Here is a 15,460-nt window from a genome sequence, read left to right on the forward strand (position 1 = left end):
GCTTTCTGGGCTGTAATGATTCTGACTGAAAGCTGCAGGTGACCCAATTTTACCTCTTCAGAAAGTAAGTCAGGTCAATCCACAGTGCTCAGATCCTGTGGATAAAACCCTGGCACTGATGTATTTCATTTGCATACGCATCCTTACACAATGATTGGAGATTCTTTTGCCTGACAGGTTTTGAATCTTCCCAGGGTGTAATTCACATGAACTGCCACCTTGAGTGTTCTGGATTTGATGATAGCGACAGGCTTTCAACTAGCAATTTGATTGTATAGGTTGTCCTTTTTGCATTTTTTTTTAAGTGTTTGTGATTTAGTGGCACATGATCCCCTGCTTACCATTTGATCTCATTGAGGTGTTTCAGACAATTCAGCTATAGATAAAGGAGATGTATGTGCTTTGGAAAGCTCCAGAACAAGGAGCTGTAACTTGTAAGCTGTAATCAGAGGCTAGGCTATTCAGAGGTGCTATAAGGAAATTTTTCACACACAGGATAGTGCAAACCTGGAACTTCCTCCCTCAAAAAGCTGCTAAGATATGGGGCAAATTGCCAATGAAAAATAGGCCATGGGTATGAGGTGTTATGCACTGTGATGTGTTGATGGCGTGAGGATACAGATAAGCTACATTCTCTAAGTGCTTTTCCGGAGAGGATTACTGAGCTGTAATGAGAAGCTGGCTGAGCCCTTTCTGTAGGCTAGGTATGTTCAGGCCTGCCTAGACCAAGCCTCAACTATCAGATTCTGGTTAAGCAGCTCACTGGATGTGGTCCATCCATTGAACTGACCTCCCTCCTGTGGTTGTATTGCTGGATACTAGTGGGTGAAGAAGGTGAAAGCAGTCCAAGAACAAACTTCACATCGATTTCTTATGAGAACACCTGGTAGAGTTAGCAGCAAAATTTAGACCTTATGGGAAACTGGATAAGTGCTAATTCTAAATAAGGGATTTGATCATAGGGATAAAACTACAAAACAGAGAATTACAACATCTTCCAACCTGATGTCCTGCTTAAAGCATAAGTGGGCATTGTATTTGGGATGTTGAAACCCCGAGAAGGGAATTGGGTTATGGAAGGAGATAATGAAATTGGGTAGGTTGAACTTTGGAGTGATGAGTTACAAATTGTGTTTAGAATGGTGATGAGATGTGAGAGGTAAAAGTCAAGGATTTTAAGTAAATGATAACTGAAAGGACAGTGCATGGATGAGGATAATGTTTGACTTGTGAAAACTACTAGTGCAGGAGAAGGAAGCTAACATTGGATGCTGTGCTATGAGGTAAGACGGCCAGAGCAGAAGGTGACACATTTGTGCAAAGCATTGGATACAGCTATGGGTATTGGTATTGCTTCTCCACCATGCCCACTGCATACAGTTCTATGAACAGTGAGTAGGATTAGGCTATTTCAGCCCTTTGACCCTGCTCTGGCAATCAGGTGGTTGATCTGATTGTGATCTCAAATCCACATTCCTACCTACCCCTTATTCAACCCACCTTACCCCTACCCCAAACACCTGCTGAGCAAAAATCTACCTAACTCTGCCTTAAAAATATTCGAAAGCTGAAAATGTGTTGCTGGTTAAAGCACAGCAGGTTAGGCAGCATCCAAGGAATAGGAAATTCGACGTTTCGGGCATAAGCCCTTCATCATTCCTGATGAAGGGCTTATGTCTGAAACGTCGAATGTCCTGTTCCTTGGATGCTGCCTAACCTGCTGTGCTTTAACCAGCAACACATTTTCAGCTGTGACCTCCAGCATCTGCAGACCTCACTTTTTACTTAAAAATATTTGACCTATTCCACCATCTTTTAAGGGAGACAGCTCCAAAGACTAATGAGCCACTTTGAGAGAAAAAAACCCTTATCTGTTTTAAATAGATGACCACCGCCCCCCCCTCCAACTTTTAAACAGTGACCCGTAATTCTATGTGCTCCTGTAAGAGGAAGCATCCTGGACACATTGCCAAAACCCCTCCGGTTCTTGGATGTTTCAATCAAGTCATCTCTTAACCTTTTAAGTTCCAGAGGCACAAGCCTCGGCCGTTCAATCTTTCCTCATAGGCCAACCCAGAAAGTCATGTATTAGTCTTGTATTTTGAACTGCTTTCAAAGCATTACACCTTTCCTTAAATAAGGAGATCAATATTCTACACAGTACTCCAAATGTGGTCTCACCAATGTTTTTATCTAAAGTATCATGTCTCAATTTGTGTATTCAATTTCCTGTGCGATCTTATTAGCCATCATAATTATTTGTTGCACCTGCGTATTGACCTTCTGAGATTCGTGCAATAGGACATCCAGGTCCCTCTGCATCTCAGATGTCTACAATTGCTCACCACTTAGAGTAGTTAGCACGAACACAAAGATGGCTGTCAAAATGGTATCTTTGTGTGCAAATGGGCACAGTTGCTAGCAAATGACATCCCTGAGCCAACATGAATTTGCATGTGGCTGGTGTCACTACGTTACATACATAATAATATGTTGGCTGCATATGTGTAGATGGCTCGAGAGAGGGAGACCAATGTGCCAAAAGCAGAACAAATGTCATTAAGGAACTCTGAAGTTCCTCCCAATGGAAGAGAGAGATGGTGAATCTGGGCTGAATTTAGGCAATGACGATGCGTATGGACTTCCCTGCTGCCTGGCATTCAGCAGGCATTCACTTACTGAATGCTTGAAGGCAAGCTGACGTTTTTGCTACCAAAATGGACACTATCCCATTTTTTACAATTTGGCTGTGGTAGGATACAAGCCCACACCTCCCATTGGACTGGAACCTTAATTCAGTGTCTTTGACAACCATGCTAACACTGGGCACTGGATACAGTTCTTGGCTATTCATATCTGAATGTCTAAATGTGCCTCTGTTTCCTTTCTATAGGTTATATAATCACATACAGCAACCTAGTAAGCTTTTGTTTGGGTGTGATTACTGTTTGTTTAAGGTAAGCTGTTTTTATGAAGTTTGACATCAATAAGCAATGCTTATCTAGCATTAACAATTTGATTAATTTTCTGTTTTCTGGATTGTTGATGAGGAATTGATTTCCTGGAGTCTAAAGGGAGGCAAATCAAAAGGAATCCAATTTATTGACGATATTAAAACAAAATTGCTTAGAATATCGACACTAACTATCATAACTTGAGCACATAGTTAGTTGAAGCTCAACATTTGGAACAGCAGCTTCTGTCTTGCTCAGCACATGCCAGTGACCAAACCAAAACCCTTATGCTCGGTATGTCTCAGTGGATGAAGGAGTGGAAGTAGCTCCTGGAATTGCTTGTTGCTGTGGGAAATTTTCTTTAGCTCATTGTGCAGAACATTGCAGGCTCAAGCCGATGAGGTGTCAGCATGTGGCAGTAAGATTATGGCCCAGGATCCATTCTATCTCACCCCAGAAGGAATTGACTGTGCGACGCTTGACTTGTGAAATGGAAGCTGGTTACTTTCATCAGTTTTTCACTTGTCAATCATGGTGGTGTAAAACTGGGATCTTTTTATGAAAAGAATCAAGATTTCCTTTCCTAAAGACATCAGTGAACCACTTGGCTTTTTTAACGGTGACTGATCATCATCTTTTTTCCTTATATTCAGATTTCCCTCCCTCCACCTTCTCAGGATGGTATAGGAGATTTCATTTTATGTTTGAATTGTAGTTTTTGCTGGATAGGGACAGCTACTAATGAGTATGTTACTCAGGGATGGCATTTAATTAAGGAATAATTTTAAGTTTAAAATAGTAAAGTCTTCATCTCATTCTGGTTTCAGCAATCATTAAACATTAAAAGGTCAAAGTTAATTTCGGAATTAAAAAAATAGGTGATAGTGGTGATAAATTTGGACAGTTAAACTTTAGTTTCAATGATCTAGTTAGTGAAACCATAGGGTCTGTAAATTTAGTTATTAAACATTTTTTGTGGGTGTTAGCTGGAGCTCGGAGACTATGTTACGGGTCTTGGGAAACATGAGGGGAGCTCTTTTTTTTGTCGGCTTCCTGACATTACTGAGGATTATTACTGAAATCATGCAAGCTGCTCATCAAGGTGTATTTTAACAGGATGGTATTAAACCGATGTGGGAAGATGATAAAAATAAAAGAGGAGGAAGGTGGCTAATGACACTTAACAAGCAACAGAGGCACAATGACTTGGACCGATACTGGCTGGAAACGGTAATTGCTCTCCGGGAAAATAAGCACCTTCTTTATTGGCCATGCTCTTGGCAACCCTTGAGTCCTGAATGTTAATCTAGGTTATAATTAGATTTTAGTCTGGGATTTAATCCACCTGTTTTGGTATGGCAATAAAATAAACAGGCCAGTTACACAGTTTATTAATGCCATTGATGTTTTCAGGAAAAATTGGCTATTCATGCAACCAGTCTGTGGTGTATACACATCCTGTCTATTTTATCTATAGGAATAAAGTTAATTATTCATTGTTAGATGATTAATTGTTTGAAATGAATGATCGAAGATGGGTTGATTCCATTGAGTGTTTGAGTCTTTCATGCAGTAATGAGGCTGTCTGTATGAAGTTCAAAATGGGAGCAGTTGCCATGATCACCTTACAGGACAATTAAATCTAAGTCTTCTTCTCTGTCCGAAAGAACCAGGAGTGATTGGTTTTGGATGGCCATAGCTGAAAACCTTGTTTTGTTAATTACTCTCTAATTTGACAGCAACTAAGTAATCTCTGAGCTCACAAATGATCATTGTGAGGAGGATTAGTACTCCCATTCGAATCGCCACAGTGCAGAAAGAGGCCATTTGGCCCAATGAGTTAAGACTGATCCTCTGAAGAGTATACTGCCCCAAGTAGGCTCACATTTACCATGACTAATGTATGCAGCCTGCACATCCCTGGACACTACGTTGTCATTTAGCATGATCAATCCACCTAAGCTGCACATCTTTGGACTATGGGAGGAACAGCAGAAGGACAACATGCAAACTCCATACAGACAATCACCCAAGGCTGGGATTGCACCCAGGGCATGGCGCTGAGAGGCAGAATACTAACTACACTCACCCATAGTTGAATACCATGTGAGGCAGTGTCATAGAACATGGAACATTACAGCACAGTACAGTACAGGCCCTTCAGACCTCGAAGTTGCATGACCTGTGAAACCAATCTGAAGCTTGTCTTAACCTGCACTATTCCATGTTCATCCATTTGTTTATCAAATGACCATTTAAATGCCCTTAAAATTGGCAAGTCTACTATCGTTGCAGGCAGGGCATTCCATGCCCCTACCAGTGAGTAATGAATCTATCTCTGACATCTGTCCTGTATCTATCGCCCCTTAATTTAAAGCGATGTCCTCTCATGCTAGCCATCGCCATCTGAGGAAAAAGGCTCTCCCTGTCCAATCTGTCTAACCCTCTGATTATCTTATGTCTCAATTAAGTCACCTCTCAACCTTCTTCTCTTTAACGAAAACAGCCTCAAGTCCCTCAGCCTTTCCTCAGAAGACCTTCCCTCCATCATAGGCAACATCCTAGTAAATCGCCTCTGAACCCTTCCAAAGCTTCTACCTCCTTCCTATAATGTGGTGACCAGAACTGTACGCAATACTCTTAGTGCGGCTGCACCGGGGTTTTGTACAGCTGCAGCATGACCTCATGGCTCCAAAACTGAACACCTCTACTAATAAAAGCTAACACACCTTCTTAACACCCTATATACCTGGGTGGCAACTTTCAGGGATCTATGTACATGAACACCAACATCGCTCTGCTCATCTGCATTGCCAAGAATCTTACTATTGGCCCAGTACTCTGAATTTCTGTTGCTCCTTCCAGAGTGAATCACTTCACACTTTAATGCATTAAACTCCATTTGCCACCTGTCAGCCCAACTCTGCAGCTTACCTAAGTCCCTCTGTAACCTGCAATATCCTTCAGCAATATCCACAACTCCACTGACCTTCGTGTCATCCGCAAATTTACTAACCCATCCTTCTATGCCCTTATTCAGGTCATTTATGAAAATGACAAACAGCAGTGGACCCAAAACAGATCAGTGTGGTACACCACTAGTAACTTTGAACTCTAGGATAAACATTTCCCATCAACTGCCGCCCTCTGTCGTCTTTCAGCTAGCCAATTTCTAATGAAAAAAGCAAAATCAACCTCCGTCCCATACCTCCATATTTTGTGCAGTAGTCTACCAGGAAAACCTTATCAAACGTCTTACTGAAATCCACATCAACCACTTTACCCTCATCCACCTTTGTGGTCACCTTCTCAAAGAACGACGTACCCTTCACAAAACCATGTTGACTATCCTGAATCAACTTATTTCTTTCCAGATGATTATAAATCCTATCTCTTAAACTTTTCCAACACCTGAATCTCAACCGAAGTACAGCTCACTAGTCTATAATTACCAGGGTTGTCTTTACTCTCCTTGAGCAAGGGGACAACACTTGCTCTCCATCAGTCTTGCACTATTCCTGTAGACAATGACGAAATAAAGATCAAAGCCAAAGACCCTGCAATCTCCTCCCTGGCTTCCCAGAGAATCCTGGGAAAAATCCCATCTAGTCCAGGGGACTTATTTATTTTCACACTTTATAGAATTGCCAATGCCACCTCCTTGCGAACATTAATCCCGTCTAGTCTAATAGCGTATATCTCGGTATTCTCCTTAACAGCATTCTTTTTCCAATGTGAATACAATGAAAAATATTCAATTAGCGCTTTTCCTAACTCCTCAGACTCCATGCACAGCTTCCCACTACAGTCCTTTATTGGCCCTAATCTTTAGTTCTTTTTATTCCTGATATACCTACAGAAAGTTTTAGGGTTTTCCTTGATCCTATCTGTGAATTACTTCTCATGTCCCCTCCTGGCTCCTCTTAGTTCTCTCTCTACGTCTTTCCAAGTTGGCTTGTAACACTGTATCACCGTAACAGAGTTTCACATCTCATCCTAACATCCGCCGCCTTCCTCTTGACGAGACTCAACTTCCTGAGTAAACCATTGCTCCCTTGCTTGACCATTTCCTCCCTGCCTGCCGGTACATACTTAGCAAGGCCACACAAGTAGCTGTTCCTTGAATAAACTCCACATTTCAATTGTGCCCATCCCCTGCAGTATCCTTACCCATCCTATGCATACTAAATCTTGCCTAATCACACCATAGTTGCCTTTTCCCCCAACTATAACTCTTGCCCTGCAGTACATACTTATCCCTTTCCATCACTGACGTAAACATAACTGAATTGTGGTCACTATCACCAAAGTCCTCACCTACCTCCAAATCTAACACCTGGCCGGGTTCATTACCCAGTACCAAATCCAATGTGGCCTCATCCTTTGTTGATCTGTCTACATACTGTCAGGAAACCCTCCTGTACACATTTGGACAAAAACTGATATAGACCATCCTTTTTGTAGAGGTCCCACCTACCCCAAAATGAGTCCCAATTATCCAGGTATCTGAAACCCACCGTCCCTGTAGCCATGTGTTCCATTGGTTGGCACTGCTGCCTCACAAAGTCAGAGACCCGGCTTCAATTCCTGCCTCGGGCATCTGTCCGTGTGGGGTTTGCATGTTCTCCCAGTGTCTGCGTGGGTTTCCTCCAGGTGCTCCGGTTTCCTCCCACACTCCAAAGATGTGCAGCTTAGGTGAATTGGCCATGCTAAATTGCCCGTAGTGTTAGGCGAAGGGGTAAATGGATCTGGGTGGGTTGCTGTTTGGAGGATCAGTGTGGACTGTTTCCACACTGTAAGTAATCTAATGTAATTGTATGTCATTAGTACCTACGTGGACCATAATTTGGGGCTGCTTCCCCCCCCCCCCCCCCCCCCCCCAACACACACACACACACACACACACACACACACACACACACACACACACACACACACACACACACACATATCCACCCGGCACCTGGACAGCAACACACCAAACGTGAGTCTCTTTCGTTCCCACAGAACCTCCTATCTGTCCCCCTAACTATGGAGTCCCCAATGACTAATGCTTGGCTCCTCTATCCCCCTTCCATTCTGAGCAACAGAGACAGACTCTGTGCCAGAAACCTGTACCCCACGCTTACCCCGGTCCACCGAAGAGTCTGTAAACTGCAAATTTGTACAGTTGCTATTCTAGTTTCCAAATGTTTCAGTTCATAACTCAGCAGTAAAGTTTTAACAAGACAAAAGTTAGTTTACACAACAATTGATGAAATTTTATTTCAATAAAATGTTGATCAAATTATTAACTAAACTCTAAATATAACCATTTTAATTAACAATAAATACATATGAAATTAAACATGAAATCAGTCTCTAGTATAATTGCAGGCCTGGTTATTTGCACAAGATTCTCAATCCCAAGTGAAGGGGTTCAACCTTGATGTATTCTAGAAGCTGCAGTAGCTTCTATAATTGACGAGTTTACTTTTGTAGGTGGGTTCAGAAGATAGAGAAGCTTCAGGAAGGAAGGAAATGTTCCTGTTGTTTATTAGTTCTGTTGGCATAATACTTAAACAGCATGGCATCCTTTTCAGCACAAAGGGGCTTTCTCTGGGCATCTTTCTCTGCAGCTGCCAATGTTGGAGTGAAATCCCAAATCTCTCTGCGCTCTCATAGTTCAGCTGAAGCTGTCTTTCATCCAGTTTCTTAATCCCTGCACATCCCTGCTCTTTCAGCCAAGGTTTAATCACGATCAAACAAGATGGCCACAAATAACATTGAATCATTATTCCAGAATCCAAATGCAATTCTGCTGAAAGCACACTGCAGGGAATTTCAATCTCCTCTGCAGCACTACCTTTAAGTCTTCACACTGTATTTAATGGACAATCGTGGCATTTCTTGAATTAGTTAATATTTATGATTGACTTTTAAGTTAACATATCAGTGTCTCCGTTTTGGCTAAAATGAATCAACAAGATCACTCGTGTGACCTGTAAGAGTCGGTTTTTAAGATTCTGTGTCCATTTTAAAGACAGGCCAGCTGCCTTTGCAAATTATGTAATCTCATTGCACAACCATGCCAGACACTGTAGAGGAAACTTTATTCTGTACGTGACCTGGGAATGCAAATGCAGCTTTATGCTGTTAGTTCACCTCCGCTTTTATGACAGCAGTTAGATAGGACAACAAATATTGTCTTTGCCAATAACAAAGACTTGTTGGGCCGAAGGGCCTGTTTCCACACTATAAGTAATCTAAAAGTAATCTAATCTAAACATTAACATTCTATGAAATAATTTTTTTGAACGACAGTGGCAAAACATTCTAAGACTTTGCTCATAACCTTGCTATCTACAGTACATTTATGATCTGTTGGAATTTTTGTATAACAGTCTTAATTCATGAAGGTGATTCATTGCAATGTATAACTTTTTTTTTTGCCTCTTCCTATCCCATGTACTAGCTTTTGTGTCTGATCGGAGAGGCCTTTGATGAGTTTAGTGATGAGGTGTGTGGAGCTGTTGTGAATGTCAGGCCAAAAGGTGACAAAATAGCAATCTGGACAGGGAACTGCCAAAACAGAGATGCAGTTGTTTCAATAGGGTAAGTGCTAACATTACAATCCTCAGTATTAAAAAATGAATGATGGGGATTTGATCTGTATCATGCTGTGTCTTCTGCTTTACCGAATTTTGTTTCTTCTCAGGATGTGTGCCCTTTATGTAGGGAGCACTAATACATGAAGAGACTTGTAAAATTGAGACTTTATCCATTACATCAACACACATTACTTGTTAAATAATATGCAAGTGTTTAAAGTTCTTGAAGTGTGGGCCAGAGTAGATAAAATTAGACTGACCCAGTTGAAGTGTCTAGCATGAGTTTCTGTCGAAGCAAGATTAACTGAAGTGATTTCAAACAGAAAGCAGGTAACTTTTCATAACCATGAAGCTATGGACTTTATATCTAAGATTAATGATTGAAGAAAAAATATTTGGAATATGATTGGATGGATGACAGCAAGGGGACATGGAAACCGGGTGGGTAAATGAGAGGTATATATGCTGAAGATGGAGAGATAGGGAGGAGTAACCAATAGATGGAAATGGACCCCAGAGAGATGGAGAGAACAGCAGTTGGGCAGACAAATGAATGGATAATGTTAAGCCTGGGAGAAAGGAAAGGTTGGTTGTGGGGCCAGCCCACTTCAACACATTGCCATGTTCCCTAGCCAACAGCTCTGTCTCAGACTTGGTGTGGTGCTCCAGCGAAGCTCGGTGCAAGCTGGAAGAACAGCATTACCTTTTCCTCTTGGTGACCATGCAGCTGTCAAGATTCAGTGTCAAGTTCAATCATTTTAAGGTCTGAACATTTTCACTCAGGTTCTTGCCCCACACACCAGGCATTGTCATCACATGGACCGCTACCACAACCAACCCATTTTCACCCACCAATGGTTCACATTAACAGCTTTTCTTTCTCCCAAGCTGATCATTATCCATTCCTTTGTCTGCCCAACTGCTGTTCTCTCTCTGAGCTCCATCTCCACCCATCATTTACTCTTTCCCAGTGCCCCTTCCCCACCCTCACCCCTATCCTCACCACTTCAACAATCTTCAGCATATACACCAATCTTTTATAACTACAATTAGTTCTGAAGAAGAATCACTACACCCAAAACATCGACTGTTTTCTCTCCATAAATACTGCCAGGCCTGCTACGTTTTTCCAGTTATTTCTGTTGTTTCAGCTTGTTCCCATGTTGTACTATCTCTTTGTAATGATATACCATGTCCTGAAGTAGTTCAGTTTTGCTGTTGTGCACAAAAATGTTTGATGTTGAGCTCCATTTCTTCCCAGTATTCAGGATATCTCTGTGCCTCACTCCTTCCTTTCGAAGGCATGTTATTTTTTGTATGGGAGGTTGCATGCAGATCATTGCCCAGAATTTGAGGTAGCCAATATGTGTTGGATTAATATTATTGTAGTGGTTCTGTTCGCCGAGCTGGAAGTTTTTGTTGCAAATGTTTCGTCCCCTGGCTAGGAGACATCATCAGTGCTGTGGAGCCTCCTGCGAAGCGCTTCTTTGATGTTCCTTCCGGCATTTATAGTGGTCTGTCCTTGCTGCTTCTGGGTGTCAGTTTCAGCTGTCCGCTGTAGTGATTGGTATATTGGGTCCAGGTCGATGTGTCTGTTGATGGAATTTGTGGATGAATGCCATGCCTCTAGGAATTCCCTGGCTGTTCTCTGTCTGGCTTGCCCTATGATAGTAGTGTTTTCCCAGTCGAATTCATGTTGCTTGTTGTCTGAGTGTGTGGCTACTAGGGATAGCTGGTCGTGTCGTTTCGTGGCTAGTTGGTGTTCATGTATGCAGATTGTTAGCTGTCTTCCTGTTTGTCCTATATAGTGTTTTGTGCAGTCCTTGCATGGTATTTTATAAACTACATTAGTTTTGCTCATGTTGGGTATTGGCTCCTTTGTTCTAGTAAGTTGTTGTCTGAGCGTGGCTGTTGGTTTGTGTGCCGTTATGAGTCCTAGGGGTCGCAGTAGTCTGGCTGTCAGTTCTGAAACGCTCCTGATGTATGGTAGTGTGGCTAGTCCTTTTGGTTGTGGCATGTCCTCGTTCCGTGGTCTATCTCTTAGGCATCTGTTGATAACACAGGAAAACAACACACACAGACCAAGTCCTAAACTATGAAAGTAACCACCCCAACACACACAAACGAAACTGCATCAGGACACTATTCAAAAGAGCTACAACCCACTGCAGTACACCAGAACTGCAAAAAGAGGAAGGGGACCACCTATACAAGGTATTCACCAAAAACGGATACCAACGCAACTTTATCAACAGATGCCTAAGAGATAGACCACGGAACGAGGACATGCCACAACCAAAAGGACTAGCCACACTACCATATATCAGGAGCGTTTCAGAACTGACAGCCAGACTACTGCGACCCCTAGGACTCATAACGGCACACAAACCAACAGCCACGCTCAGACAACAACTTACTAGAACAAAGGAGCCAATACCCAACATGAGCAAAACTAATGTAGTTTATAAAATACCATGCAAGGACTGCACAAAACACTATATAGGACAAACAGGAAGACAGCTAACAATCCGCATACATGAACACCAACTAGCCACGAAACGACACGACCAGCTATCCCTAGTAACCACACACTCAGACAACAAGCAACATGAATTCGACTGGGAAAACACTACTATCATAGGGCAAGCCAGACCGAGAACAGCCAGGGAATTCCTAGAGGCATGGCATTCATCCACAAACTCCATCAACAAACACATCGACCTGGACCCAATATACCAATCACTACAGCGGACAGCTGAAACTGACACCCAGAAGCGGCAAGGACAGACCACTATAAATGCCGGAAGGAACATCAAAGAAGCGCTTCGCAGGAGGCTCCACAGCACTGATGATGTTTCCTAGCCAGGGGACAAAACGTTTGCAACAAAAACTTCCAGCTCAGCGAACAGAACCACAACAACAAGCACCCGAGCTACAAATCTTCGCACAAACTTTGGATTAATATTATGTCTGACATCCTGTCCTGATGGGGGCTACCTGTTCCACAAGTTAAGTGCCTTTACTTGTCCTAATCTGGTAACCAGTGGATCTCTTTGAATAATGAACAGGAACAGAGCTTCCACTTCCTCCTTTCCCTCAATCAAGCGTCCTCATGCTAGGTTCATGGCTCTAATTGTTGACCTGCCTAGAAATGAGCAGAAAGCAGCACTGCAGCCTGCACTTCCTATTCAGTATAGCTAATCACCAGTTAACTGCCTTCAACAACAAAGCTTTTAATAGGAGCTGTACTGCTCACAATTTCAGCCAGCATCTTCAGCAAAAGGGCTGATTGACTCCTGGGTAACATGCTGGCTGTCGAACCTTTCCAGTGCCACTGCAGGAGTGCTGAAATGAGTTGGCAGAAGCAGATCAACAACTGATCTTTGAAAAGACAGCGTAGCATTTTGGGAGGGGGCGACAAGCCCAAGATGCTAGATCTGAGGCATTTTTTTTAAACTTCTCCCCAATACATTGTTGACTAAACCCATGGGATTCCTGGCACACACTGTTGCAAGATAGCACTGCACATTTATTGTCAGTTGTACCTTCAACTTTTGTGTGTTGATGTTCATACTTCATGTTATATATAAAAATACTTCTTGTATTTTACAGGCAATTGTACAAAGAACGTTTAGGACTGTCTTTGAAAGCTCTTATTGGTTACCAGTCACATGATGACACATCTAGCAAAAGTGGATCCACAACAAAGAATCTGTTTTCAGTTTAGCGAATGTCCCAAATGCAGCAAACAAACTGAAAATCATCTGGTAACATGGGTAAAAGTAACTAAAACATTGGATCTATCAACACACAGAAACTTGCAGCAAGCAGGAACTGAACAAGCCAGGTTCTGAGAGGTCCTTGCAGCTAACGAGAATCGGTTTCTATTGGCAAATGAAAGGTCGATGGAGGGAGCCTTACCCATTGGGTCAATAGAATTTTTTTGATTTTGTCAGGCTCAAATTTAACACTAGCTGACAAGCAGACTACGCATTTTCATTTTTGGCCATTTCTAACCAATTATTAGCTAAACACAAGCAGACAGTAGTTTGTGTACACATCACTATTTCATATGAGCAAAAGACAATGAACATTTTCCCTGAGATTTGGCCATTCAGACACAGCATGTTGATAACTGTCTTGAATGTTAGTTGGTAATGGTAAGAGCAGTGTGCAAGGCACAAATTAGCAGTAGACTAATTATTAAAATCTGCACTATTTGCAAACTACAGGCTTTCCTTGTTTCAAGCATCCATAATGAAGCAGCTTTGGGAGCAGGCAGAATTTGACAGTCACATCAACCATGCTGTTTCATACATGGGAATTTGCTTGTACTTCAGTCTTTCCAATCTGTATGAGCTCAATATGTATGGGAGTTCTCCGAATGTGAGAGCTTACATTCTCCCTAAGTGTGAATATTAATTCAGCATGGGAGCCAACTGCTAATGCCCATGTTATGATTCCATGATTCTTTTCCTCCCATTCCAGGAATCTAATGTTTATAAATCTAGTTTGTATTGCTGTGGCAGTGTTAAATTATTTAGAGCCCATCATAAGCAGAGCAGACACCAGGGGAGGAAGGTGAAATAGTTCTTTGTCACGATTTCATAACACGTGAAGTTGGGGAAGAATTCTAAAATTTAAATTAATGGTTGTAAAATGTGGGGGCCAATTCTAAATGTCAATAGTTAAAAACAGTCTAGCCATCTCTCTTAGCTGCCACTGAGTGACTTGGAATTTATTGCTGCTTTTCCTTTATATTCTGCATTTCTTTAAGCTCTGATAACTCGAGTGCCCAGAAACATTCCTGCTAATGTTTGATCTGCAGCCCTGTGTTGATTTTGATCACTTGCATTTTGAGGTGAACTTGTTCGCATGTGGAACTATTCCATAGAAAATATTATTTTCTTAAAGTATTTAACAGTTAAAAGCATTGCTATGAATTTAATTCAAAGATTTTAATAGAATGTTGAACAGCTTTCCTTATTTGAGATTCATTGATTGGATTTGTAAGTCGTTTCACAGCAGATGAAATAAAGATTAGAAATTAGGGATATTGCCTAATGAGCAGGAAAACTGATGCTTTTAACACCCTCTCACCAGTATTTTCTCATTGTGCATTGTATGAATTCCAGAACTTGGTAATAAATGCTAATATTGGAACAATTTGTGAATTATTTTGTGATGGTCATTATGTATTCCATCTGAATGCAGATCCAAAGCAACACTGTTTGTATTTGATGTAACGTACCTTTGGAGATGGAAATTGTCTTTCCCCTCGTTAGTTTAAAATTATAGTAATTTATTGACTCTTCAACCAGCATGACATAGAGCTAATCTGGGTAGAATAAGCGTCTCTCCCCAGGGATCCTGTGGGAGTGATTATGCAATGATGCTACCTGGAAGGAGATACCAGTTCAGCTTGAAGTTCCCACATTTGTCTCATTAATTAGCAGTCACTGTCCAGATTTGTGAAAGCACACTAGCTGTTGGTACAAACAGAGGGAAGCAGAGCACTTTATACATACGTGTCACCCTCCTGTGCTCTCACTTTGTTAGGAATGAGAGTTAAATTCTGAAACAAAAACAAATTGCTGGAAAAGCTCAGCAGGTCTGGTAGCATCTATCTCCCAAGCCCTTGGGAGACAATGAACTGGAATAAAGATTTAACTGAATGGCATGCTCTTGAATGTCTGCTATATTGAAATTAATTGAAACTTTGACTCCAGTGGAATTCAAAAAGTTAACTTTCATTCTCCACAAATACTGCCAGATCTGCTGAGTTTATTGAGCATTCTGCGTTTGTTTCAGATTTCCAGCATCCCTGGTACTTTGCTTTTATTTTGGAATTAATTAGGTCAGTCTTAATAAATAAATCCTATGATTTGAGTTAGAAGGGCTGGGAACTGATATCCA

At 41.6% G+C, this 15,460-nt stretch overlaps 1 protein-coding gene across 2 annotated transcripts in view; it reads left to right on the forward strand.

Moving 5' to 3' along the window:
- Positions 1–14,710, forward strand: part of eif4e1c (eukaryotic translation initiation factor 4E family member 1c) — a 30,059-nt gene extending 15,349 nt beyond the window's left edge. For both annotated transcript variants that reach the window (XM_060842302.1, XM_060842301.1), the window contains 4 exons: positions 2,894–2,957; positions 4,071–4,184; positions 9,409–9,548; positions 13,157–14,710. In XM_060842302.1, the coding sequence (XP_060698285.1) occupies positions 2,894–2,957; positions 4,071–4,184; positions 9,409–9,548; positions 13,157–13,271 (433 nt within the window). In that variant the 3' untranslated portion in view covers positions 13,272–14,710. The remainder of the gene's footprint in view (positions 1–2,893; positions 2,958–4,070; positions 4,185–9,408; positions 9,549–13,156) is intronic.
- The last annotated feature ends 750 nt before the right edge of the window (positions 14,711–15,460 follow it).

This window comes from Hemiscyllium ocellatum, chromosome 22 (genome assembly GCF_020745735.1).
Source record: "Hemiscyllium ocellatum isolate sHemOce1 chromosome 22, sHemOce1.pat.X.cur, whole genome shotgun sequence".
Lineage (NCBI taxonomy): Eukaryota > Metazoa > Chordata > Chondrichthyes > Orectolobiformes > Hemiscylliidae > Hemiscyllium > Hemiscyllium ocellatum.